The sequence below is a fragment of the Empidonax traillii genome, unplaced genomic scaffold, assembly GCF_003031625.1.
Source record: "Empidonax traillii isolate 1590-97213 ecotype Southwest subspecies unplaced genomic scaffold, ASM303162v1 scaffold102:size1114253, whole genome shotgun sequence".
NCBI lineage: Eukaryota > Metazoa > Chordata > Aves > Passeriformes > Tyrannidae > Empidonax > Empidonax traillii.
Window position 1 is genome coordinate 659,238 of NW_020955295.1, and position 27,839 is coordinate 687,076.

General features: G+C 40.2%; 1 protein-coding gene across 6 annotated transcripts in view; it reads left to right on the forward strand.

Annotated features, from left to right (window-relative positions):
- Positions 1-27,839, forward strand: part of AFF2 (AF4/FMR2 family member 2) — a 329,690-nt gene that overhangs the window by 21,082 nt on the left and 280,769 nt on the right. Inside the window, exon 1 of one of the 6 annotated variants that reach the window (XM_027882170.1) lies at positions 11,958-12,037. The exons of the other annotated variants lie outside the window; for them this stretch is intronic. Within the exon in view, the coding sequence (XP_027737971.1) occupies positions 12,021-12,037 (17 nt within the window). The 5' untranslated portion in view covers positions 11,958-12,020. Of the gene's footprint in view, positions 1-11,957; positions 12,038-27,839 lie in introns of those variants that run through there. 6 annotated transcript variants of the gene reach the window in all.

Here is a 27,839-nt window from a genome sequence, read left to right on the forward strand (position 1 = left end):
GAGAGGGCCAAGGTTTGGCTGTTGTTTCCCCTCTTGGTGCTTGCAGTGGTCCTGCTGAGAGAGTGTGTGTCTGGCTTGTGGTTAAACGGTGTACGCTCTGTTTTCTGCAGGGCTGCCAGCTTGATATCTCCTATAAGTACTGATTTTTATCATTATGAAAACANCCAAACTAAAAGAAATAAAATGTATGCTGAAAAATAAAAAACCAAGAATAACAGCCAGCTGATAGCAGTGGAATACATAAGAGAAAAAAAAAGCCCAGGATTATGCAGCCTCAGAAAGAGCCAACAGATGTTCAGGGCGGGTTAGAAAAACAACATGATCAACGGTATGAAAGCAGCGACAGATCTAAACAAAACCCCAAAATAGATACAATTCTGGAATAAGCCTGAAAAAGAGAAATCATTACAGGCTTTCCTCGGCACAGCCGCTGGTCTCTGATAAAACAAGATTGAAACTTCTCAAAAAGGAAATTTATACTGACGTGGATTTGCAGCTTCATTGCAGGAGACTTCTCGAGCACCTCTGCCAGTGGGTAAATTGGAGACAGGCTAAAAACGAGCAGCGTGTTCCTCGGGCAGGAGAGGTGCCTGCCGTAAGAGCCGGTTGCTGGCCCTGTAGCCAAGTGGCACTTCCTTAGGAATTGGGAGCGTGAGTGCTGTATCACTTAAAATAGGTTTTGTTTTTTCGTTTTGCCAACTCGAGGTGGAAGCAAGTCCACCCAGACCGTGTAGCCTCTTGCCCGTGGTACAGGAGGCTGCGTTCCCGTGAAGAGAAGGAAATGGGAAGTGTGGGCACAACCAAGTTCTGTGTGTGGCAGTGTGGGAGGTGCTGGTGTCCCTCCTGTCCCACGACTGTGCTCGGGGGCTCAGATCCCTGTTACCACCTGCCTTACCCATCCTCCTCCCTCAGCACAGACCTGAGGGCAGGATGTTTCAGAGGGTTCAGGCTGGAGGGCCACAGCAGCTTTCCCTCGGACACTGGGGCGAGTCCATGTGAGGCATTGAATGGTTTGAGGCCCTTTTGGCTTTCAAATTGTTTGTCATCTCAAGTGCCACTTGGTGGGCCCAGATTCTCCCATCCCTGGAGGAGTAAAGCCAGGGACACCTGATGGTGCCTCCCAGAAGAAGGGAGCTCGGCTGGGACAGGAGTCGACTGGGGACCCAGATGTGGCTTTTTTTTCCAGGGAACCTGCTTTTCTGGGGGGGTTGTCTGCTGCCTACCCCAAAGTGAGCCCACAGGTGCTGGAGCCAGCCTGGGCTTTGTGCCTGTGACTATAAAGTGCCATTTTGAAAAGGCAGGTGTGTATGGATCTGCTTAAGTTACTCTAAATTTTAATAAGATAGAACATTTCTCTATTTTTATCGTAACGTTGGAGAAGCACCAGAAGAAAGTATCTTGACTTGGGGTTGTGATGCCCAGGCAGATGCCTGAGTGTGGGCAGTCCCTGTGGCACAGGCAGCATGTTGGGTGAGGTGTGCTCCTGCTGCCTGGGCTCACACCAGCCTTCCCTGGGCTCCAGGAAACCCTCTCGAAATGCTAATTGTTGAATCTACATTAATTTGTATAAATTATGCAAATGAAGTAGCAGTTGTGCACCGCTGTGGTTTTGGTGGATCTCATGCTGTACTTACAACTTCACGTTGGACGGATAGATGTTTTATTCACTGCAGTGAATGGTTTTGCTGTAGACTATTTGGAAGGCAGTGGGTGGTGGTACTTGGGTGCAGGTGACACTGGTGTGCTCTGCTGAGGTTTATTTAATAACTTATTCTTCAGTGGAGGAATCCAGAAGGTCAGTGAGCTGAACTCCCTGACGTACATGGTCTGAACCGAGAGCGCTCAGGCCATTTTGCTGTAGGGGGGTGCTCATGAAAACATTAAAATGATCATGCGTTTTATTAAAAATCGTTGATTTATTACCTTTCCTTACGTTTAGGAAACTGTGAAATTAGCGTTGAGTGGTGGAAAAGTGGGGCAGGTGGTTGCCTTTGCCCTTCTGGTTTTGAGTGTGGCCTCGCTCTGCAGAGCAGTGCCACTGGCTGCTCTCCTGCCTGTCACCTGGTGACATCCAGCCTCTCCCTGCGGTGGCACGTGGAGCAGAGCTGAGCTCAGGGCATGTGTTTCCAAATGAAATCCAGCTCTAGCTTTTCTAGATGAAAAGGTTAAAGACTTTGACACGAGATAATTATAAAGGGAAAATGAATCTTTTCTGGGATCAAAAATTATTGTGTAAAAGAGTGTGTAAATTATGGCGTGCAAGTTAAGTAATGGCTTTTATACTGAAATCTGGAATTACTGTGATGAAGGAGAGGGTGTCAAACTGTGGTAATTTATTTCATTTTGGTTTCTCAGATCTGCAGTGAGTTTAGGAAATTCAAATTTATAGCAAGTGAGTCTTTGTAAGAATTTCTCTGCAAGAATGAGGATACTTTATGGAACTTACATTGGGGTCATATTCACACCATTATTCTAGCTGGGACGTCCAGTTAGAAAGTTCCCAGGTATGATTTGTTCCACTGGCTTTTGGAAGTAGATTTTTCAAACTTTCAATGTTACTACAATTTTCTCATTTAACTTGCATCACTGCCCTTCCCTGTTTAACAGGAATATGGTGATGAGCGTAATGCAATATTTTGCTAACGAACCTTAAAAACCTTTCAAGCACTGTTTACCTTTTGTGTGTATGTATGTGGAGGGTTTGGGATTTGGTTGCTTTCTTTCCAAACCATGCATAACTGTGGGGTTTTTCTGTTGCACTAGCCTACTAAGAGCTCAATTCGAAGTTTCTCTGGAAGAAAAATTAAAGTCCTTAACGCTGCGTTTTTGGGATATTAAGTTCAGATTAACTACAAGGGCTCGATTTTTATTCCCAGCGGAGGATGGCTGTGAATTGGTCATGAGCATAATTCACCTGTGAGTCGCAGTACTTCGTATAGAAAAGCCTTGTTGATGCTGCAGAGCACACAGTCTGCCTTGTGGTAAATCAAAACCCGGGGTGTAGAGTCCCTCAGTGTGTGTTTAAAGAAAGCAAGGAGCAGGCTGTATATCTGCTGTATCTAAACTGTGCTCTTTTGTAAACAGAATGGCTATTTTTGAACCTGGAGCAGGATGTTTCTGGCGAAGGGATAATGCAGATGGATCTGTGTGTGCACACAGGCTCCCGTGTTACCACCGAGGGAAGGGGCTGTGCCTGTCGTTCATTTCACTGGTAATTCTTTTGTGGTGTCAGTATCATTTCCTAGCAAAATTGGCTAAAGGAATTGTTTCGAGCACAATGGATGTTTTGAACTGGCCTAATTACTTACTCAACAGCCAATAACTTTGGGAATTGTTTTCTGTGTGAATCCTAGATACAAATTGGGATATCTCTCCATTTGTTTAAAAAAGATTAAGCCAATAGGAGAAAAAAAGGGTCTTTACCCATTTTCACTGAGCAGTGAAGTTTGAATATACAGCTTGCAATTGAAACTATTTTTTTCCAAAGCCTTTGAGGGCTGTTTCTCAGTCTAGTGTAAACAATTTATTGTTAAAGTCCTAGAATATTTGCATTTTAATTAAAGACAATTTTAATTAAATACAAAACTTTAATCAGAAAAGCAGAGTTTAGGCAGATAGTGTACTTGCATGCTAAGCAAGCTTACTCTGAGGGGACCTCTACTCTGTGTAAAACTGGTTTCTGCGGTATTTTAAGCAGGGAAGTTGTAAATGCATCTTCCTTGCCTAACTTACCTACAAATTGTGATCTCCCTCCTGCATCTTTTACCTGCAGTAAATATTCTTCCTACAGGCAATTAAATGAAAGAGAGGGTGATACAGAAATCTTAAAGGGGCAGTGAGCAGGAACAAGTTCACTTGGAACTCCTAAGGATGCCTATAAAAGTAAATGTTGATGGCAGTTTGCGTAGGCCAAGGCTGCACACCTGGACAGTGGGAGTAAATCCTTCCTCAGGGAGCTCTGAACTAGTCCTGTGACAAATACAATGGCAGCCAACTCTGAGAGTTGGTTGTTGTATGAGCTGGTCTTTATGTGTAAGGTTTTAGTACCCTAAGTTAGACAAGAAGTAGGTGATCTTCTGCATACCTTCTATCTGCTGGAATTCACTTAATTCTTTGTAAAATAGCAACTTAGAACTAAAATGATAAATAGTCATCATATGAAAAGAGGATATTTCGTGTTTACCCATAGCTACATATTTTGAAAGCAATACTTCTCATTAAAGTCTCATCATTGACAAAGTGCTCATAAAAAAATTAGAATGCAGGTGTCACTCAAGATCTGTTTAAGACTGAGACTTCTGCTATGATTTAGTATAATATTGGCATCGTGTTTTAATTCCAAATGGATATATAGCGTGCATACAGAAATATTTTCTCCTAGGCCTACAGTGACTTGTGGGAATGGCAAAGGAGTTAATATATTACCTTTGCTAACAGGAAAAGTGGTGCATATAAATATTTTCAGTCAATAATGTATTTTTAAAAAGGTTTCTCAGTGGGATCAGATTTATGTTGTCAGAAAAATTTATTCCGCTGACAAGTGCAGATGCCCGGCACGTCGTGTGTGCTAAGATTTACAAAGCAGTTTCTTCCTGGACGTCAGTTGGATGTGGTTATGGCAGGGTTATGTAGAGAATTGGGGAATCAGTCCAGGAATCCTTTTGTGCAAAATCCTGCCTTAGATTGGTATAATCCAATAAAGCTCTGCCTCTACATGTCCGTGGCAGTTTCTGGTAGCGTTAGATACTCAGGTCAAGAAGGGGCAGAGCACTGGAGTCAGGATCTGTGGTATGGATCTGAGAACAGAATTTTGCCTGAAGCATTTGAGTTTTTCCTTATATATTAAACAGGCCATTTTCCTCCCCCTGTTAACTTGTGTGTTGCTGCCAGCTGCAGTTCAGCAAGGTAGGAGTTGGAGCTTGCTCCTTTGGTTTCCACAGATAAAAAGTAGAGAATAATAGAACTTGTGCACTAGATTTTTGCCAAGTGTGCATGTTTCAACCACTATTGTCAAAGAGCCTGCATATTGTTTGTTGTACAAAATATGTATATAATGAGAAAAATATGCTTGAACAGAGATTTCATGTTGCACAGAGTAGCCAAACCGTATAATGAGTCAAGAAGGCACAGTGCTGCTTAAATCCAGTTAATGATCACAAAATAATTGAAATTCAACTACTTTGAAAATTAAAACCCTTTAAAGTATTTAAAAAACCCATAATTCCCATTTGTTTTTACAGTATTAAAATCAGTATGTGAACTTGTTGCATCAGTCTTCATATCTTTTGATGGAGCTATAGGCAGTTATACTGATTTTTTTCCAAAAATTTTAATTGGTTGAATGGAATCCCTTCTCCCAAGATAGAGGTAGCTAAAGCCAAGGAGGTTTTTAGCGGCTTAATTAGCCCAGTTTGTGAAATGATTTGGTAAAGGGGATACCAGGAAGAATTTGACACATCTGTGCTGACTTTGAGGTAACCCATCAGTTTTATCAGATAAAGAGCTGGAATTTTGGTGGGGTTTTTTTTTGGTGAATAGATATAAAGTTAAGCAGATTTTTTTTCCCCCCCCTTCATTTTGCCCTTTTTTGAGTAATTCTGGTTATCTAATCAGCATAAAATTTGCACTGCAGTTAAATAGCTCCGCGTGATTATACCTGATGATACGATTCTTTTTTAAAAGAAAAAGAATCTAATAACAGGATTCTGTATTGATTGTGCTGCTAATTCTGCCTCGTAGCACAGACTGGCAGAAGGCAGGTAGCTGAATTGTATTTAACGGTTTTATTGTGATGTGACTAAGATGGATGTGACATGGTCCTCTATTATTCGTTTGAGAGTGTGGACACTAATGAAGCCATTAGCTGAGCTAAGGCAAGTGAAGAAAATAGGGAAATTACCATTATTCTGAAGCCATTAAGTTGTAATCTGCCACTTTCTCTCCTTACTCAAAAAGGCATCTTCTTTTTAAGGCCTCCCTGACTGTCCTTTAAAGATTCATTAATTCATTAACTTTCCAAAGGAGATGGAGGAAACACAATTGAAATTTTAATCAGCTCAGTGTGTCATATTATTAACATTTTGAGTGTATCTGTATTCACTGTTGCACCACATCAGGTTAAGGTTAAATAAACTACATTACAGCAAATAATGTTCTGTTTCATACTATAAAACATAAAATGTTGAAGGCAGAAATTGGTTTCCTGGTTAAATTAAATTACGATACAGAGCTCATATTATAAATATTGTTATTCAAATGTGTGCTCTTTGGAGGAAATGCAGTACTACCTCCATGTTATTAACATTAAAATTTTCAGAATATCCCCAATTAGTCTACTGTGTATGAAAGGATATGGAAAGCGCTAAATTTTTTTTTTTATAAATGCCTGCTTTTACTATATACACACTTATGATCAATGGTTTTATTTTATCTTCTGTAAAGGGAGTGACTTATTTTAATGTCTCTCTCATAACGGGTCATTCAGACATGTACAATTACAACTGCAAATTTTTCTCTTCATTATTACTTTCATTTAGATGCTATGGAGTGCTATTTTTATCTACCCCTACTTTCTTAATAAAAAAAAAATAATTTCCTTTCGCCTCAGCGGTGCTGGAGCATCCTGGAGTGTAGTGAGCAGCTTCTGTGCTGTTGGAACTGCTTAAAAATTAGAATACCCCAAATGTAAGAGGGGATGAGCCCAAATCTGAATATGGGACTACTCTATTTGATTTCAGATAACCAACAGGAACTTATTTTGGGGGAAGTGGTGGGGGGAGGGAAGCTTTGGGCTTTCTAACAGTAGTTTTATTAATGCCTCAGTTAAAAGAAGCCTGGGGTACAGAGAATTTCTGGAAGGTGTGTGTTTTAAAGACTTGCTTGAAATCCTTTGTTTCAGGGTTAGGGCTCACACACACAAGGGCACGGTGGTAAAAAGGTGTAGGGACAATAAACAGGGATGCTGACAACCTGCAGGTTGGAGGTGAGATGAGGCACGAGCACAAAGGGAGGGTCATGGAATGTGCTGCTGTTTTGCTGAACTTGGAAGTTCCTTTCCAGGTTCATCAGATTTCTTCCTCTTCTTCCTCTAAGTTTGTTTGGAAACACTTTCCATTTGGTTCTGGACTGTTTTGCCCTTGTGCTGCATCACAGAACTTTTAAGCACCGATATAACAAAGACTCCAAGCTTGATGTTAGTATTTATGCTGGGCAGGCAAGCCTGGTATAAATCTGAGGTGTTTTTCTTTTCTTTTCTTTTTTTTTTTTTTTTTCCTAGCTGTGATAGTGTCAGTTTGATATATCACCTTTCATGTTGTGTTTGTACTTGAGGTCAGGAAACTTCTGAGTTGTGCGTATCATCAGCATTGTAAATACAAAGTAGCCTTTGGCACCTTAGTGTGGTGCCTTGCAGTGGATTTGTCAAAACAAAACAAAATCCCCTCTTTTGTTTTCCCCTGGAGTCAATTACACTCAGGATGAAGCGGTTAGTGACACCAAGGATAGCAGTTGAAGCATTGCAGGCTAACCTGCTTATCAGAAGTGCTGGCATCGGTATTTCCCAGTGTCACTGGCCGGCTTTACTGGCCCACTGAGAACTTCTGCTTTCAGCAGGACTTGCAAAACTCACTGAAACTTCTTGGCAGATTTTTGAGGTTCCCAAATGTGTTGACCTAAATAAACCTATTCCACTGTGCCAGTGCTGGCAGTCTCAGGGGGCAGGACCTTTCCCCTTTTGCCAACGAACAAGCCCTTTGATCAGAGACGTGGATCGGTGGTTGTGCCCTGCAGCCCCATCCTGCATGCCCTGCTCCAGGGACATGGGGACCCATGTGCCAGCCCTGTGCCCTTCCCTACCCCAAAGCTCTGGGGATGTTCTGCACATTTATCTGGGGTACACTGTCCTGAATTTGTGCTGGGGAGAGTTCTCAGGCTTTAGCGATCTCCTGTATAGCATATGTGTGTCTGCACACCTTTGTAGTTGCTGCTGTTGTTTATGTGCTGTACGATAACACAGGAGATTATATGTGCATTATGTGTACATGTGTGTGGTATATGGCTGTGTATTATTGTGTATGGACAGTGGATCTGTGTGTCCTTAAGATGTTTCTTTGCAGCCTCACACAGGATGATGGAATTGTAGCTGGTTTCTCCACACAATTGGGAAATGGGCTGGTGAGCTGTGGTTTTCCATGGTTCGGTACAGCCATGGCATAGTGATTTAGCAGCAATTGGTTTTCTCTGTCTTGGATTTCAAAATGCCCTCTCCTATGCTAAAAAGCGTGTGTAACTCTGTAACATGAAATAATGTAAATAGGTTCTGCTATTGTGCAGGAAAAGTTTGTTTTCACTCCTTTCTCAGATAGGTCAGCTCATTAATTTTGTTGCAGCTGCGGTGGCGTAGGAAATGTGGCTCAGGTGTTCCCATATTGCTGTTGCATGTCAGATACAGGCTGGCTTTTGTGACTAGTTTCCATATGTAGGATTAGATTTTAGCTGTGTTCTGAAAAGAAAAAGGAATTAAAAAGCCAATGGAGAAAAATTAGCTGCGTGCCTCCGGAGCAGCATAATATAAATCATGTATTGTTGTTCTGATGATAAGTAGCTGTTCATTACAGCTCAGTAGGTTAAGAAACTACTGTTGGCTTGGGATGGGGTTTCCAGATCCATCTGCTGACGAGTAAGGTTTGGGACCCAGTCACATCTGCTGTGATGTGCTTTGCTTGAACAGAGCTTTCTTCCCATCTCCTTTTTTTTTTTTTTTTTTTTTGGCTGGAGATTTACATAATATATTTGAGTACTGTGAAAGGTCCAGACACCCTGGCCAACAAACCAAACATGCACTGTATTTAATACTGCTAAAAATTTTTCATAGATGGTCTGTGACTATTCCAGTCACAAATAACTCAGGAAGGCTTTCAGATAGACTTTATGTCATATGGTTATGAGTTCTTTTGTAAATAAAGCAAATCCTCGGGAGTGAGTGTGAGTAATGGTTGATCCTGAAAAATGAGGAATAGGACTGTGTTCTGAAGCTGCGTGAAAAAACCCACATGTTGTAATTTATTTATTTACTTTCATTACTCTGCACTTCTCCAAGTGCTGAAACACAACCAGAACGCAAGAACTTATTGCAGATCTGCAAAGTCCTGTACAGTGGGGACTGTTCTTAGTTATTGCTATCAGCAGCAATAAATGTAATAAACATAAACCTCTCATGACAGCCTCATACATTCCTCAGTCTGTGACTTCCCCAGCAACCAGAAAATAGATGAACTTTGCAGTGGGTCTGAGAAGGGGTTATCAGCAAACTCTGGGTCTGCAGGCTTGAGGAAAAGATCAGGTTTCAGTATCCCACATTTTTCATGGAAAATACTGTCACCGGGACTTTTGAAGTTTCTGGGGGGCTGTGGTCATAATTGTTGTTGTCTTTCATATGAGGAGTAGGACATTTCAGTGGCAAAATCCAAACTAGCAGAAGTGTTAGGAGCTAAACCCACTGTCTAAAAGCCTATGTCAAAATTCACCAGCCACTCGTACCGACTGTGGAGAACCAGTGGCACTACAGAAACAGGTAGCCCCAGGAGAAAAACACCATTATCTGTTGAGGTGAAAAACACAAAACACAGCTGAATCTGAAAAAAAAAAAAAAAGTGCTACAGCTTTCCTGAGTCTTTCCTAAGATCACTGGAAAAACTCAGACCCTGCTTGTGTTCACATGGTGTGTCCCTGGTGACCTCACCATTCCTGACTGTGCTTCAACATCCCTTGATAAAAGAGAGGTTCTGGGGTTTGGTTTTGTCTGAGCAGGGATCTCAGTCCGCTGAGTATATTGAAGTTAGGAACTGTGCTCCTTGTGAGCTTGTTTTGAGATGAAAATGTATGTGAATAAACAATGTGTATGATTCAATTCTCCCTCTCGTGGTCAGATGGGGCCCTTCTCACAGCCTTCAAGTACAGACATATTAGATGTGTCTGTTTGTTTGATGTAACTTGCATCTTTTGGAAGACACCCATGTTCATAGTGCAACCAGGATTTAGTGGGGAAGTTACTGATAGTTCTTGAAATACATATATTGACTTTTTGCCACACTGTGAGTGGACAGATTGGAGATCTGAACCGAACTGCGACGTTCCGTGGAGTTGTATTAACCTCACTTATACACACCTGCCTTAAGCGTTTCTAATTTGTCTCTGTTTAGGTGTTAAAGTACTTCTGAACCACAGCTCTGTTTATCATCCTCCTGGCACCCCTGTTGACTCCAGTGGGTGATATAGTGTGAGCTCTGTTGCTTTTCAAGGATGCTGCGGTGTCTTTGACTTGGACAGGAACACTTCTCTAAAAGAGGAGAGGAGGTTTTGCCTTTCTGTTATAAGTCCCAGTGTTTGGTAAAAAAAAGTCCTGAGGGTTTTATTCAATGATATTTAAGTCTCCCCAGAAGGAACAGAACCCTACCTAAAAAATATCGCACAAATGTGCAGGATTAAGCATCCAAAAATCAATTCTTCATTATTGTTTAATTGATTTCAGATATAAAAAAAAGAAGCAAAAAAGAAGAAAATTTTCAAATATATTCTTTACGCAGGGCTTAAAAGGCATTTTCTGTCAAAGTGGATGTTAGAACAATACTAAAATTCTGTCATGAACAAAGCCCAACGTACACCAATATGCCTTTTGTTCAGTTTTATCACCGAGGAGCAGCAGTTTTACTTTAATAGTTTTTTCTGATTTATGTCACAAATATTTTCTGTTGCATGAATAATTTTTTACACTTACTTTCATCCACTAGCGTGGGAAAATAATTTCTGCTTCTTAGAACTCCTGTTAAATTCTGAAGCAATGACTTTAATTGCTTTTGTATTTCTGTGTAGTTGGTTTCCTCTAAGAACTGGCTAAAGATTTTCCTCACACAGATCTTGACTCAGAGATTGTCCTGTAGCTAGAAAATATTGATTAGCTTTTGTTTGGCCCCTGTGGAGAGCACCTTATCTCTGAGACTGGGTTCTGTTACGATGAGAGTTGACAGAATTGAGATTTAGCCAGGTGAAGTCTGTCGCGGTCAGTAAAATGTTAAGGAATCACAGTAATAAAATACGATATTAATCTTGTGATTTTTTTTTTTTTTAATTAAAAGCAGTTTTTAATGATGCAGAGATTTTGGGGAGTTCAAGTTTATTGAAGTAATTCATGTTAATTGTCTCATCTGCTTAGTGTATCATTTGTCTTCTATGAATATCAAGGCCTACATTCATTTAATCTAAAATAATTAATACCCGAACAATTAATAATGAGATAGAATCTGAATTGGAAAAAACTTTAACAGATTTTTAAATATATTAGTAATTTTTGAGACTGGATGCAAATACTGCATTACATCTTAAATTATGTTATCAGAAAAATTACATGAAAAACTTAATGCAAGATCACAGGCCTTTTTTTTGTTATGCTTGTCAATATTATTATAATATTGTGGCAGGTCAGGGATAAGAACTTACGTAGCATAGTTCAGGCCTTGTGCAGGCTTAGTAGAAGGGTACTGGCTGTAGCTGAGCAGCCCAGACTATTTCAGGGGAGTGTGTGGCTGCCTTGCTGATGTCAGCAGGGAGATAGGTGCCTTTGAAGAGTGATTCAGCAGCTCTCAGTGCTGACTAATCACTAGATTTAGCCACTAGCAAATGCAGGATCCACGGTGATGTCTGAGCTCCTGCCTTTTAGGGCTGGCATACAGCTCTGACTCAGGGTTGTATCTGCCCACTAATGATCTGGTGCCTACAGCCCTCTTCTGATGCGAGGTATCTGAGCCCATCTTGTCTCCTTGAAACTGGCAAAACCTTCCAAAAATGCTTCTGCCTTCATAGCACTTTGTGGCTTTTCTGTACTAACCCGGTGGCAGAGAAAGCATGACTTTGGGGCTCTCAGCAGCCTGAGGGGGCAGAGCCTGCTGCCCTTGCCAGGGAGAGGTTATCCTGGAGAAACCAGCCTCTGTGCACCTGCCTGAAGATGAGCATCAGCACAGCCGAAAATGCAGCAGTCGCAGAAGTAAGTCTGATCCTGCAGCTTTGTGGCCTGGGATTCACCTGAGGAGGGTGGTTGAGTCTTTGGTCTGAAGTGTTTATATGGGTTTTTTTCTAACTGGTAGGGATGGGACGAAATAACTAGGATCCTTACTTTTAGTCTTGGTAGCTGTTGTAACGTGGGAGCGCCTTGCCCGTGAGGATCAGCAGGACCTGGGGGATCGTGACTTGCACACCACGGGGGACTGCTTTGCCTCCAAAGCACTAATTGCTTCCCGATGTCATGTGCTGATTTGGTTTTAGCAGATCTTTCACGCTGCTGAGGACAGAATGTTAGGAAGGTAAAGGTGGATTAGGTAGATATAGAGGCAGTAGCTGAGGACTTGTCTGTGCCTCCCAAAACCCGCTGCACTCCTCAGTCCTCTGAGGCGTCCTTGTGACCTGGTGGTGTGGAGGGTTAACCAGGTGTGCCTGGCGATGGAATATCACCTGCCACACAGTTAAACTGCCTTGTCTCTTGGTGCTGGACAGGACACCCTTGGCCACTTCTCTTCTGAACATTTTAGGACATTGGCCTAGGAGTTCTTTCTCGGCAGCTTTCTCTGAACTTGAGGGGACTATTCCACTAAGCAAACTGGTGGGCTCAGTGAGGTTGTGCTGTGAATGTTAAATTCCATTTTCCTAACTACAGGTGTGCCTACAGGCTATAACAGAGCTGGCATAGTTTGGCCATTCCAGTTCTGTAGTAATGGCCTGATGTGCTCCTGCTGCCTGGCACAGAGGACACGGTCGTGTTGTTAGTTGTTACAGTGATAAGTTTTATATGTGGTTGTCTGAGCTAGAGGTAGTTTGGATTTCCAAAAGTGAGAGTTGGAAAGCTTGAAAAGACAAAGGGAATAAAGAACCATGGATATTTGTGTAAGCATCTGTAAAACATCATAGCCCAGATATTGTCAGTTGTAGATGTGTTGTTCATTAACTCCATCTCGCACATATCTGATCAGTGCTGTCCTGCCGTCCAGCCTTACCTCAGCCATGCATTTGTTCTGTCTACCTTGTGCTGCTACTGGCCTTAGGATGTCTTGTAATGAATCAGGTGACTGGTCCTGCTCATTCCCTCTTCTTCTTTTTTTTTTTTTTGGGGGGGGGGAGGTGGGAGAGGGGATAGGAATGGGAGGGAGGGAAACTACTTTGCAGCCAGATTAATTTCCTGGTCTATCTGCCTTTGCAGTTGCATGAATGCCACCGCCAACACAAGGAGGGGGGCAAAATTAAAACGTTTCTGGACTGCCATCCTTAGATATAAAAGAATAAGTATGATTACTTTGTTAATATTACTTTGCTCTAGGTTTTGACACACTGTGTTAGGACCATATGCCTGTAATCATTATTCACTCTTGAAATGCAGAGTAGTCATCAGGCGTGTTTTGTGGCTTCTCTGAGTATGTATATGTGCTGTGGTCTTTTGTTTACTAGATGAAATACATTTATTGGGGGGAAAATATTACTTGATTTTTCAGCACAGTAGCCTTTGTATGAACAATTGAGCTGCATCTGCTCGATGGTGTGTCTTTTAAACACACGCTTCTGAAGAAATCTTATCTAATTCTCACTCTTGCTACTCTGTTTGCAAAGGACAAAGATGCTGAACAACTCAGTGGTCTGTGCTGGCCCAGTGGACACAGCTTCTAATCTTGCCAATGACTTTTACTGTGTATTTTTTCAGTTTCCATATATAAGTTCACCCAGCACTACACTGAAGAGTCTAAGATTTTTCCAAAGTGATTTACATGAGTTTAGCATACTGATTCCATGTTAAAGTCACTACTATAGAAATCCCACTGTAGCATTCTGATTGATCTTTAATCAACGGCATGCATATGAAAAGTGAAGAATAAATAATTCTGGTATATGTATTTTAATTTCATAAACATAATCATAATAGCTTGCTCCCAGTTCTGGAAATAGACAATTGCTTCAAATATAGCATTTGTTGAAGTGCATATATTCTGAATAAATATCTATCAATTATAAACTACTAGCTTCAGATAGATATTTTCAAATACTTAAATTCCTTCTGTTCCCATATTTTCTTAGTTCATTAGGACAGTATGACTTCGGTGGATGTGGCATGCAGTAGGGAAAAAATCAGGAATGTGCGTGAATAAACAGGTTTCCAGACGTGGTGGGTTTTTTTTTTTTTTTTCTTCCCTCTTAATGTGTGTTTCAAAGTATTAATTCAAAAAGCACTTACTAACTTTGTGAATGCAGTTAGTGTTTCATATGCACGATTCCGCTTCTTTTGTCTATTTAAGCCTTTTACGCAAAATTCACTGAGTTTACATTTATCTCTTCATAAATACCAATAACGCCTTAATTTTTATGGGTTTTGCGGTTGGGCTTTGTTTAAATGAGTTCCATCCAAGAGGAATCAGAGCCTTGTATTCCTGCAGAAATGAATAAACCACATGAGGTGAATTTTCATACGAGCCATTTCAAACCTGGAGTTTTCAGGGTATAATTTAGACACTGCATTGGTGGTTTATGGCCATATAAAGTGGAGGTGTGTAGGTAGGAGGCTAGATAGATGTACCTGTAAATGGCTAGAAGCAAGGAGGCTGAGTATGGTCTCCAGCAGTGCATTTTTCAGCTCACAGTTTCACATCTCTATCCTAAGGCATTAGATGTTACTAATTCTCCAAAAGCCAAAGATTTGTTTTACAGGAGGAGATTCTGATTTGATTAAGGTATCGCTTCAAGACCCTAACGTTCCTTTAGCAAATCATGCCATGACTGGAAACGTGCATGATTGGAAATAAACTGCATGTTATCTGAGAAACAGAGCGAGCGCCTCATGGCTTGGAATGATCCTGCAGAAGAGAAGCAGCGTTTAGTGTAATGACAGTACACTTAGATTAATTATAGCGCTGCTTGCAGGCGCCACTATGTACTTAGTGTTGTGTCAGCACTTCTGCTGTTAACCCTGTGTTGCAAAAGTTTGTAATTGGGCTCTGAAAAAAATGAACAAATGCTGTGGTTTGAATTCAGTCTTTGTGCTGTGTGCACTGCATCAACTTTTGGTTAGGGCCTGAATTTTGTTTTCGTATCCTCAACTCTGCAAAGTGTGTTTCTGTAGAAATAATCATATCTATGTAATATTGTGTATGTTTTCTGCTCTGCCCAATTCTGTTATAAGATTTAATTTCAGTAAATACCTAGACTATGTGGCGATCACTTCAGATGGTCTGAAATAAAGCACTGAGATATTTAACCTTGAAAATTGGAAGGTGTAAATATTAAGCCACCATTTTTCTACTCAGTAGATGAGTTAAACTTGGCTTGATATAATATGATTAGCTGCAGTGGCTCTGAAGGATTGTTAAGGTTTGTAATAAGCCTTGAGCATGACTTAAAAGGCTGTTTACACACACACAGAAAAAATGGAAATGCTCTGAAGAAGCTATTATAATTAGTCAGGTAAACACTACAGAGTGGTTTTCAAAATAAACATTGGAAATATACTATAGGCATAAAAGTGACACTGAAATTAAGTAACTTTTTGACTAAGTCATCAGAATGTGTTTTATTCTCATTTTACTGTTGATGAGATAGTAATAAATGCTGAGGCCATAAACTTGCCTATACCTAGAACATCTCATCCTGCAAATACAGGAATCTTCGCACAGTTTTCTAGCAGTTCTTGGCCTCTTATCCTCTCTTCTTTCTAATTTCCACTCTTAGATTGTATTTTACTTTTTTTCTGAGTAGTGCTGGCAAGTGGCTCTTATCAAGAACAAATGATGCTGTAAATCAGGCCCAAAATCAATGCTGCTGTGGGGTTCTAACAGCGAGATGCGGTTATGTGGGCCTGAGTGTTTTACCTGCCTCTGAAGCCAAGAGTGAGGCCCTGGGTAGTGTTCCAACCCTTGTCTTTCTAATTTACTGGCAAGTATATATATACAGCTGTTCTGTCTCAGTCTTGGAGTGGAGATATCAATATTAAACTCCCATTTTAATATGCCTCTTCTCATAATGCAAACACTAAAAAGAAAGTGGACATTCACAGTCAAGTAGAATTGCAGAGGAATACAGAAAGCATTTTAATTCCTCCACCCTTAACACTGCTGGAGTAGGATTTAGGACTGGCTTCGATGCCTGGCAGCATATATTGACTCCCTTCTTGTCCTTTTGAGCACGTGTTCTCTGTAGGGGCAAAGGATATTGGGTGTTCACATAATAGGACATGCTCTGTCAGCTGGGGGAAGGTTTATTTGCCCAAAGCAACAGGGTCCTTAACATCATGGCTGGCCATTTTCGGCTGCAGTTACGGCTCTTCTCCGTGATAGGTGGTAGTATAAACAAGGGATGATTTGTGCCGCTGGAGTAAGGCCATGTGTGTTATGCCAAATATAAAATGAGAGGGCTGATATGAGTGCCTCTTGGACATGTCTTTCATTACCCTTTACGCTTCTCTTTCCTAATAGAATTTGGAAGAACCAAACACATGCTGTATGCAGGGTTTTATTGGAGTGCTTTGCCTCGGGCCCTTAACTCCTTTAGCTGGTCATTACCTGACCAGTAAAGACCTCTAAACGGGTCATTAATGCTTAAGTAATAAACTGTTTCACAAGACTGTCTAGTGCAGAACCTCTTCCATCATTTTTACAGTTACTGTTTTATAGATAAATCAATGACCAACAACTGGATATTCTTGTTTTGCTACATAATCTTGTAATGGCAGCCACAGCAAACAGGCAGAGGGTTCTGTTAACTGTGCCAGGAGAGCTGGAGGTGGACACTTGCAAGTGGGACCTGGAGTTGTGTGTAGGGTAAACCCCAGGAGTAAGGTGAAGAGTGAGGGCGTGTTCTGCTGCTACCAAAATGAAGTGTATCAGTGTATCTGCTTCTAAAGTTTCAGGTTTTTTGAAATAAATGGGTTTTTCCCCCGTTCTAGAAGTCATATAATTTCAATAAGGTGTCTTTTCTTCCCCCGCTGCCGTATTGGGGACGAGCAGGCCTCAGTGCATTCTAATGTTGGCAGAGAGATTTTGTACTTTCACAGAGCTTTTTCTGAACTAGCAATTAGTTAATAACATAAGTCTTGCACTCTTCTATACCATACATCTGTTCACTTTGAGTTTAGCATGTATTAAATTCTTTCTAGGTATGACAGTAATAGTTAGCTGTGGCGCACATGTTTCTCCTGGTTCTTGACATGAGATTTTCAGGTTCCCCCTTTAAACAATACATCCTCTAAAATAGGTTTCTGTGCACGAAGCTCTACAGAGCTCTTGCTGTCTGGAGAGAAAGAGAGAAAATGGATAGTAGGTACCATGCAATTTTTTGGCAGATCACCAGGCATTCGATATTTCCATCCTTGTTAATATCAGTGTATTGTTGATGGACTGCTGAGTGCTGGAATAGGAAATCCAGTCGTACACATCTTTTCTCATGTTAACCTCTGAGGAGTGCCAGTCTCTGCTGGGACTGCTGGGTTTTTTGTTTAATTTTTGGCTTTGTTTTTTCTCGTTTTTGTATTTTTTTTTTGTCATAAATATTACAAAGGGGAATAAAATTTGATGCTGAAAATGATTTTTTGTAGACGCAGAATTTTTGGTGAAAAAATTTTTCTCTGGTGAAATAGGACAAAATCTCTGCAAATTGATGACTAGTGTGATTAGTGCCTATGGAGCAAAAACTCCATAACTGGTTTTCTAAGAAATTGCAAACATGTTAGTTATGGGACAAGTTCTCTCTGGCAGTGTAAAATAATTAATATTGAACAGTCCTTTCTATGATAGACTGCTTTGCAAAAAAATATAACATTGGCATGTTTTTTTATTAATATCTTCGAGGTTGAATCCAACAAAAAAAAAAAATTAAAAAACATGAGGCAAGTTATTTACTGAAAGAAACAATAAAGAAAATGCTTTTTATCCTGAGGGAAAAAATATCTTTTTGAGTAACGAGCCTTAGCGAGACCCACCAAGGGCTTTGAGGTGACTTCAGTCCTGCCCAGTGTTGTGCTAGATCCTCAAAGCTGATGCTGAAAGTCATAACATTATATATAGTGGTAGAAGTATTGTGTGCTGACTTTTAGAGTTTAAGTAGGGAGGAATCTGACACAGCACTTTGTGCAGTTTACAACTCTCATAATATCCCTAGCACCTGCAGAAGGATTTTAATTTGTTTAAAGCAAAAAAAGGCCAACATAGGATTATAAAACAAACACCACTTCACAGGCTGCAGCTCCGTGATTGTTCCGTTCTTATCTCTGCTGATAATCTGGCAGTGCTGGTGGGGCAGTAACTTTAGCAAAAGCAGTATTTGTACTGAATTCTTCCTTCAGATCTGTGGACAGAAGCTGTCCTGTGTGTCACTTTACCGTGTTAGTACGACATGAGGAATCAATTTGGTCCCATCTGCAATCGTCTAATATAATCAACCTCTATTCTGTTTAGTTCAACTCTCTACCTACAGTAAGTGATTTGTATGGGCATGAATATTAAACTTTCCAAGTAAACGTGTGAGTAAATATGAATTGACTATAAAAGAAAGTTATTTGTGTGCACTGAAAATGAGTGCTCATTGTTGTTTTTATGAAACAGCATTAAATTGCATCATGATGGTGTGAATAATGATTATTGCTTCCTTTTTCTGTGATAGGAGAGAACAGTAGGTCCCAAATAACATCTTTGTATTACTGCTTTCCCTTCTGGCTAGTGTAGTCTATTAGTCTTTTTGTTGTAAAGATTTTTTTTCTGTAATTTTTTAAAGTCAAACCTCTGTTAGAAATTTTTCATGGCTCAACAACCCTTAGTTTTCTTTTTTTTTTTTTTTTATATGACTGACTGCAAGTATATTCGCGTAGTGATTACAACAAGGCAGATACAATATTTACAAGCCTTAGCAATTCCTGTGCAAATGCAGTCTCTGGAGAAGGGCACAATAACAAAGCAAGCAAAACATCACAGTTTTCTAAATAAGAACTTGCAGGCATTGGGGTGGTGACTCACAACGTGGATGGGAACCCTGGAGTTTTAGAGTAATTTATGGGGATGCTGGGGAGATGGATTTCATTTAAATACAGTAACTGCTGAAATATTTCTAAGTTAAAAAGTCAACTAGTGGTTAAGTAAATATCCTCTTGACCCCTTTTAACTCTTGTGATGTACCGTTGTTTTAAGCTATTTACTTTGAAATGCTTGAGTCATAAAATGACCCAGGAGAGACGGATTGACCACAGATAGTTAATGCACAGGATTGAGTTGCTTAAAATTTAAACCCCGTGCCCGTTTTTTATCTAATCTATTGTTCTTTAATTGGATGAATGAGATTAGAAATGGAGGGCTGTGGAGTCTAAAAAATAACAAAAAAAAAACTTAAAAAAATGGGTTTCATACAGTCTGCAAAAAGCATTAGGGGAAAAATTTAGAGAAGAACAGAGGTTCCTTCTTGTTTCTATAGAAACCAATAGTGATCAGGAGGGGAGAGGATTTCTTTCAAGTGTACATTTTAGTGAGGCTGGCTCAGCAGCTCAGCGCACTGGAGGGCCACTGTGAGAAAAACCAAACCTCCAGTGGGTTTTGACGCGGTGCTCGTGGCCCTGTGACACCAGCTGGAGCAGGGATAACACATCCCTGGGAGTCCCTGGCTGGCCCTGCTGTGGGTGCAGGGGGCTCTGCAGTGCCACGGCCCCCGGGGAGCACGGCCTGGCGGGAGGGAGATCCGCGAGGGAATGGGCACGAATCCCATGATAAAAACGGAGGGGGGGAAGGACAAAAGAGGGGGGAAGTACTGAGGGAGAAATGTTCTGTCCTGTGTCAAAATTAACTGTGCTAATTGCTCTGAAGGAATAATCTCCTTTGGTGTTATCGTGACAGAATCACAGCCACTGAAATGCCGTGTGCCCAAACAATTGCAGCCGGGACTCGGTGACTTGGCTTTTGAATCATGATGATCTTCCTGGTGTGCACTGCATAATACATAATCCCCTCCACAACAGAATTATATTCTTAATTATGTTCTGTTTTCCTGATATTACCTAAGTGTTGCCATAGAGAACAGATCAGGGGAGCATTTGAAAACCCAATTTTAAAGCAAATCTAGGTCTTAATCAATACTGTACCTTTAAAATAATTGCAGGATTCCTCTAAATGAAGTTCAGGTCAACTGCAGTGTCAAAAATAAGGCAGTTTCAATTTGCTGCAACCTGACAGATCCAAGGAGTGACTGAGGAATATCTAGTAACTGGCAAAGACACCTCTGTTTGACATTTACTTTCTCATGTAAACAATGGAGCACTGTATATTGGCATCTGAATGTATTAGCTGGTGGTGATCCAAACCCTGGTATGAATTTAGATGGTTTTCCTTTCTGTTTATAAATACATAGTCTTGATAACAAGGGAACATTTACTGCAATCTTGCTCTGCAGTTGTCAGAGCAGAATGAATCATTTTGAAACATAAACCCCCTCAGATCTCAAAAATATCAAGAAAAACATAAAACATAAGGGGAAAGGATTATAAAATACAAATAAAAAAGGTTCTTAACATATTTAGAGGCCTATGGGCTGTAAACACTGTAGATTATCATTAATGAAACTCTCTGCCAAGTACACAAACCACAGTTCGGTAGCAGCTGTTAAGCAAGCATTGTTCAAAGCTGAATAATCCCTTGAACATTATACATCGTGGCTCTGTACCTCTTCCTATTAGTAATCGGATAATTGCCTTGCATTTTCTGTTACACGTTTTTTCTTTTAAAATTCGGTTTCATTCCTCTTTATGTCAGAGGGCTTTATCTTGCAGTAATCACTTAGGCAAAAATCCCGCAGAGGTCAACAGGCAGGGCTGTGGTCTCTTTTATTTTTGGGAAATCTGGTCGTAATGCAATTCACTCCTGTGGTGTTACTTTGACTTCACAATGGGAAAACAGAGATGAATCCCACTCTACAAACAAGGTGCTTGAATTGTATTGGAACTCAGTTATCCCTTTTTTTGTTTGTTTGTTTGTTTATATAAAATGAGCTCTTCTAAATAATTCGGGAATTAATTAAAAATGTTTTCTACCACTGTTTTTACTTTAAAAATAACCTCACTGTTACATGAGGGGAGGAGAAGGTGGAGACTTTCCGATTCCATTTGTCCAAAAGTTCAGGCCTCATAGGAAAGCTTCCCAGGACATGATATGAAAGTATCTTGCAGAAAGAAATTTGGAAATCACGACAACTCTTTTTTTCCAGCACTAAAATATTCTGAAGTCATAATAACACAGAAACAGTGAGCCACAGCCCTGGTAATTGTGAGTTCCCTTGAGCTCCATTGGCTATTAGGGTTGAACCGAGAGAGTAGCTTATCTTGCACTTCTGGAATTTCTCATAACCCTACAACAAAGCACTATTGATTTTTCTCAGCTGGGCAGGTGGGGAGGAGGGATTGAAGAAGGTCATATGTAAATGTGGTAAGTTTGATAAACAACTGGGCCAAATACTACCGAGTCTAGAATCTCACTTATGCTAAGTAAATCCATTTTATAACCCTGAAATTACGCATTTGCTGGTTCCCCTCAATTAACACATGTTGTCCCTGCTCTGGAGTGTTCAGCCTAACAATACCTACTGACACAGGCTGTTCAGTTTAAAACTAGCACACCCCTTTGATGGGCATTGGCTTCACAAGCTGTTGGCATCAACTTTCTTTGTCCAAGATCTAGTTCCAATCCCAAAAATCAAAGCAGATGGAGACATAATTCTGAGGGCAGAAAATATGATTCATCCTTAAACCTGCAGGGTTGCAGGGACTGTTTCTGTCTAGTACTTAAAATTATTTTGCATCACATGGCATAAGCAGAGATTTGAGAGGTGGTGTCATACCCCCTGTGGGCAAGGCATAAAGGATATTTTCTAGCTAACATATCTTTGTATGTGTGGAAGAAGAAGAAATTGCCTTTTTCTTTTTCTTTTTCCTAAATTGCAGCGTTTTGTGTTCAAGAGGATCCAATGCTTTCTGTTCATTGCAGAAGCAATATTATTAGATGCCAGTCAGTAGGAAAAATTAGAAAAAGGATGGTCTGAAAGACAAAACGAATTGCATTTTTTCCCCATTTTCCAAAAAATAAATTACCAATGAGCCAGGAGCTGTCTTTAGGCAAGGTTTTGGGAGGCAGATTAGATAGCAAAATTATTTCCTTGTTCTAGTGAGGCAGTTTTCATTGAAGACAGGAATTTAGGAGTATTTCTAAGGGAAAAGGTCTTGCAGCAAAACTGCAAATTGGGCAGCACTGAGGTGACTCCTCCCAGCAAAGTAATACCAATTAAAAAGACATCTGTAATGAACAAAGTACAGATATACTCACCTCAGTTGCTGTGAAAGGAAGACATGTATGAAACAATATTGTACTAAAGTACAACTAAAAGGTTTGGAGGAAGTGTTTCTCGGTTACCCCACTCTGTGCAGAGTATTTGGTGACCAGTTTCTCCTAGCATATTTGTAGGATATTCTAGAAAAAGCAGCTCTGCAAAGATTCTAATTTTTGGATGAATTTATCAATATTAGGATGTTAATGCTGTGCATTTCCAACAAAGGACTTTGACCTCTGTAAGAAGGTTGTCCTAATAGCAGTTTCTGTACCCTGTTTGTGTACAGCCATTTGGGTCTTCCTGACATGATCTTTGGCTTCAGCTGAAAGATTTTCTTGCCCTTAATAATCTTTAAAGTTGCGTAGAACTCTTCCATATTTCTGGAGAATGCAGAATGCATGGGAATCTGCCAAACTGTCTCAGGAGCACTGCTACCCAGGGTGGGGCAAATAATCTGTGAGGAACTCCCCGTTTATAGGGGGTTTGGTGTGCCAATGGGACAGAGGGGCTGGGGAGCCTGCAGGTAACTTGGGTGCAGAACATCAGCTCCAGTGCTCGTGCTTCTGAGCAGTGTCTTCTGTTGTTTGAGATAATGGCCAACTGCAGAGGCTGTCCTGTGGTCTGGTGCTTTCTTCTTAATTTACCAGAGCATATTAGTTATAGATAGTCTCTAAAGTTTCGACGGATGGAAAATTTTGAGGAATTTTAATATCTGGGTGTTGGGTGTGAATTCGAAAATGAACCACTTTGAGTTCCGTACTCGACCAATTTTGGGCATTTTGCCTTCTGTATGAGTGCAAAGGGAGGAAGCAGTGTGGTAAATGGAGAAGTGAGAAACTGGGATAAGAGTCAGATCCCATAACTAATCCCATTGTAGAAAAGAGTCGAATAAGGGATTGAACAGTGGCTTCCACTCCCCCACTCCTCCTCCTCTTTACCTGACTGTGTGCCGGGATAAAAAATGGTTTGTGAGAAGTCTAAAGCACAGCTGACCTGGTTGCCAGGCAAACAGAGTCTGAGACTTTTCTTATATTTTAAAAGGAAACAAACCCCAACTGTTCACAGTTCCCCTCGAGTGGAATCCAGGAATGCCTTCAGTGTTTGACTCCAGACGATGGAAGGCTCACAGCTTCCCCTAGAACCCAGTCAGCTGCCACTTGTGACTTGGGCAGTAGGTTTAGGGTGAAATGAAGAGATTGAAAAATCTTCATCTTATTTGAGGGGAAAAACCCCATCATTCCTGTCATTTGTCCAAATATGGGGACTTTCAACATAGAATTATTATGAAAAGATTATTCAAATAATAATAATAATAATAATAATTCAAATTCTCTGACTTCTGTACTGGACAGAACTTGCAGAAGCAAATAGCTGTCATTGAATAGGGTAGAACATACACTTTGGAAGTAAAAATGGAGAAAATCCGCCGTAAAATTAAGATGCTGTTGTAGGAAGGAAGGTGCAAATAAATAACAAAACAGCAAAACTATGGAAAAAATAAATCTGAAAGGAAATGGGAGGGGAAAAGCAGTGTTTTCCTCCTAATTTCTCCCCTTCATTCTGCGTTTAATTTAGTAAAGCAGTCATAAACGTTGCTAAACAGTCAAAAAATTAAATGTTGCTGTATAATTTATGGTGGTTACAGGATACATGAGAGTGCACTTTAATTAGCAAATTGCATGTTTATTTTATTTGCTTAGCATATAATTTAGATTGGATAAATGCGCTTTGACTGGCTATGGCACCTAGGTATCCTCATTTGGTATAATTTTTAATCACATTGTTTTGGAATTTTATTGCAACATTATACAGTTGATATAACAGTGCACAATTAAGTATGCTCAGTTCACACCTTGCTCTGGAGGAAATTACTTTTTATCTGTATTTGGATGGAGCACTTTGTATGGCAAGTGAGAACTTGGGAGTAATAAAGAACGCTCACTGTGGGCACTGGAGCTGCAATCTGAATAGTAAATAATAATAGTAATGATGGTGCCCTGTTAGTGAAATGTGTTTGGGAGGAAGATTAAAAAAAAAAAAAAAACCACAACCCATACCTGGAAATAGGCAACTGGAAATGATTATTGTATGTAATATTATATTAACTGGATCATATCAGTGTCTTGATGCTACAACTGAACTGAGGGGGGATGAGGATTGTGCTGGGTGCTGAACAGAGCCCGAGGGGAGAGATTTTCATCCAGCAAACATTAGGAATGGAAGCAGATGTTGAGAGAGGGGAAAGTAGATGCTACAGGATGTGGGAGATGATCAGAAAAAACTGCCATCGCAGTCCTGGGTCCTGCTCCTGCCCCTCTGCTATGCCATGACCCACGTCAGGATGCAGAGCAGCTCGTAGAGGGTGATGTGGAAGGAGTGCTGTAAAGAGACACTGCACTGGGAGAAGCAAGCACAGGCATGATGGGTGTTCCCGTGATTCCAAGACTTGGAAATATTTCTGCACTTTTTGGTTTGTTTACTACTGTGCATTTGATCATGCTCAGGGAGTGTCAGCCTGAGATGTGTTCATGGTATTGTGACTCCGATAGGCTCTGAATCTGGAGCTCTGTTTTCTCTGTTGTTCACTTCACTTTTTGCTGTGTGGTGACAGGACTAAAAGAAGGCTGTATCCTTGCTTTGGGGAAATTCAGATTCACTTTACCATTTAAATCCCCACTTTAGGTAAAAGGGCAGCAGCATGTTCAGATATTCTGTGGATGTTACTGGAGAATGCAATAGAGCTGTAACTCGACGGTTCTGGCAAGAAAAAATAAACACATTTTCTTTAGCAGAAAAATATTCCCTAAGTATATAGACATTTAAGAAAGAATACTATTTTTGCAGCTAAAATATGGAAGGAATAGAGAGCATTTAATTGAGATCTAGAATATATCTGAGCAGTGGCACTTTATACAGTGGTTTGACTTAAAAAATCTGCTGAAAAGCTCTCATTTTCTCTCACATCCTATGGGCCTTTTCCATCAGGGCTGCCTGAGTATTACATATATGCCAATCCGAGATCCCAAGCGACTCCGTGTCGGCAAGATTGATGCCGGGCCAGATTACGCTTTCAGTCACACAGGTATAAATCTGGGGTAACTCCATTGTTTTGCTCCCACTAGAAGAGGGTCTGGCCCGCTTCCCTTTCTTCTCTGCCTTTGAGTAATTGGCCCCTGTAATGCGCCGGAGCCGCTCTGGGGTGATTGGCACTGATGGCTCCGCTGTGACAGGACGTCGGCGGTGGTATGTGCCGCTCCGACACCGACATTCCTCACTTTGTTACACTGTGTTTTGATAATGTTATCTGCAAAGAATGTTCCTTGCGCTGATTATGGTTATTAAAACATACAGAGATCAACAGATATGGCAAACAGCTGCTTAGTCACAGCTGATGTGAGAAATTTGATTTAACGTTAAGTTTCACAATTTGAAACTATATCCTCTAGAAAAACACAGGCAACTAATCCCTCCTGCATGCAAGCCAGTTGACTTTGTTTAAAATAGGATTATATCAGGATGATAAACAGGCTGGAATTAAAGCACCTTTTTGAAGATTGTTGAAATATAGAAGAAAAAAAGCAAGGAGTAGAGTTTTTCTGGTTTGGGGATTTTGGTTTTGGTTTTTATTTTTTTTTTTTTTTCCCCTTTTTGTACTGATGCACTGGACTGTTTGAATAATATTTATGGGACCTATCATGCAGATGTCATAGTTCTGCAAGAAAATATCTGTGGTGTTTAGAGGCTGTGATGCAGTCCTTTTAAATATCTGTATTACTCGATAAAGGCAGACAGTGCTTCCCAGCATTCCTTATGGAACGCAGGGAGAATGGCATGGACCTCTTGAATAATTAATATGGTTTTCAGAGCAGTAGTCATGGAAACCTAGGCAGTGTCACATATATGGATTTTAGGAATTAGGCACGTTTTGAATTGCACATTTAGCCAAAAAAAAGAGCATGCTGTAAATCCTAAAGATCAGAAGCATTTTTTTAGTGAGTATCTTGTTTACACTGACGAATACGTGTATCTTTTTTTTTTTTTTTTTTTACTTAAATAATATTAGGATTTCTAAAAATTTATATGGTAGCCATCTAAAAGGCTGTTAAAGGCACTAACTGCCATAAGTCATCTTTTAGATGTCTTACTCTTTTTTCTTTCTTTTTTTTTTTTCTTCTTCATCTCAGACCCCTGAAGTTATTAGAATGTAGGTTTTAAACTGTACAGCCAATTGCTATTCACTTAGAGGACCACAGCTTTACCACTAAGTTGCTAGGCCCTTTCTATTAGTTCAGTTGTGTGGCTTTTTTATCTGTCTCAAAAAAATGTCTCTTCAGGATCAATATCGTCATTACCTTGGGTGTGTATGTGGAAGAAGTCAACCAGGCAGCAGTGAAAAGCTATCATCCAGTCCTCAGTAATATTGTACGTGTAAAGAATAAAAATACATGGAAGTTATTTATAGACCATAAACCCTCTGGTTTCATAAACCATTTTATAGTATTATTTGTCCAAGTCTACAGAGTCTCTCCTGAGTTCACAGCAACACTCTGGTTTTTTATTTCTGTCTGTTTGAATTGGGAAATTAATTAGAAATACACGTAGCAATTTATGCACATGAAAAAGCCATTTGGCCCAGTAAGCCTGCTTTCTTTTACCTTTTTTCATCCTCATTTTGTTTTGTCACTCTCTTTCAATCTACTCTCTACTAATAAAAATATCAATCTGTTCCATAAACTCATTGAGACTTCATGGCAATAATATTACTTGGCAGCATAATATGGCATATTCATTACTCTCTAAGCAAAATGATTTTTCTTTACATTTTGTGATCCAGATTCCTCAATTAGATGCACACTTGCAGCTTTCATTGAAGTCAGTGAGACTTTTATAGCTGTCACTGATAGCAGATACTGGCTCTTTATTTCCAAATGTGAAATGATGCCTACAGTTTTGGCTTTCTTTATTTCATTTAAACAGGTAATGAACAGGTTCTCCCCATCTCCCCCATCTCTGTGCTATATTAAAATTTTTCCTAATCTGAAATTAAATATTTCTGCTCAGTCATTTCAAAGTTGTCTCTTTCCTAGCAAGAATAAATTCAGTCACGTTGGCCCGTCTTGACATGAGATTTTTAAGTACCCAAGGTGAGTCAAGGTCCCTGGAGTTGCACCTCCTCTACAGTAAAATTATCTGTGTGATTCTTAAAGCTGTGGACAGAAATGCAGTTGTGAATGAGTTATTAGAGAAATCATTTTGCTTCCTGTGATTTGTATTGCAGCCCTTGGTTGATACCTCAGTGTCCTTGTTGTTGTTTCTTTTACTGCAGCCAAACAGAACAAATGGCTTCAGAGATTTTTCTACACTAAGCTCTAAATACCTTCCCAGTTGCTCTGAGCACTGTTTGGCAGTTTCTTTTCATGTGTATTCCCTCTTTCCTGGCTTATTATGCTACAGCACTCCTAGCT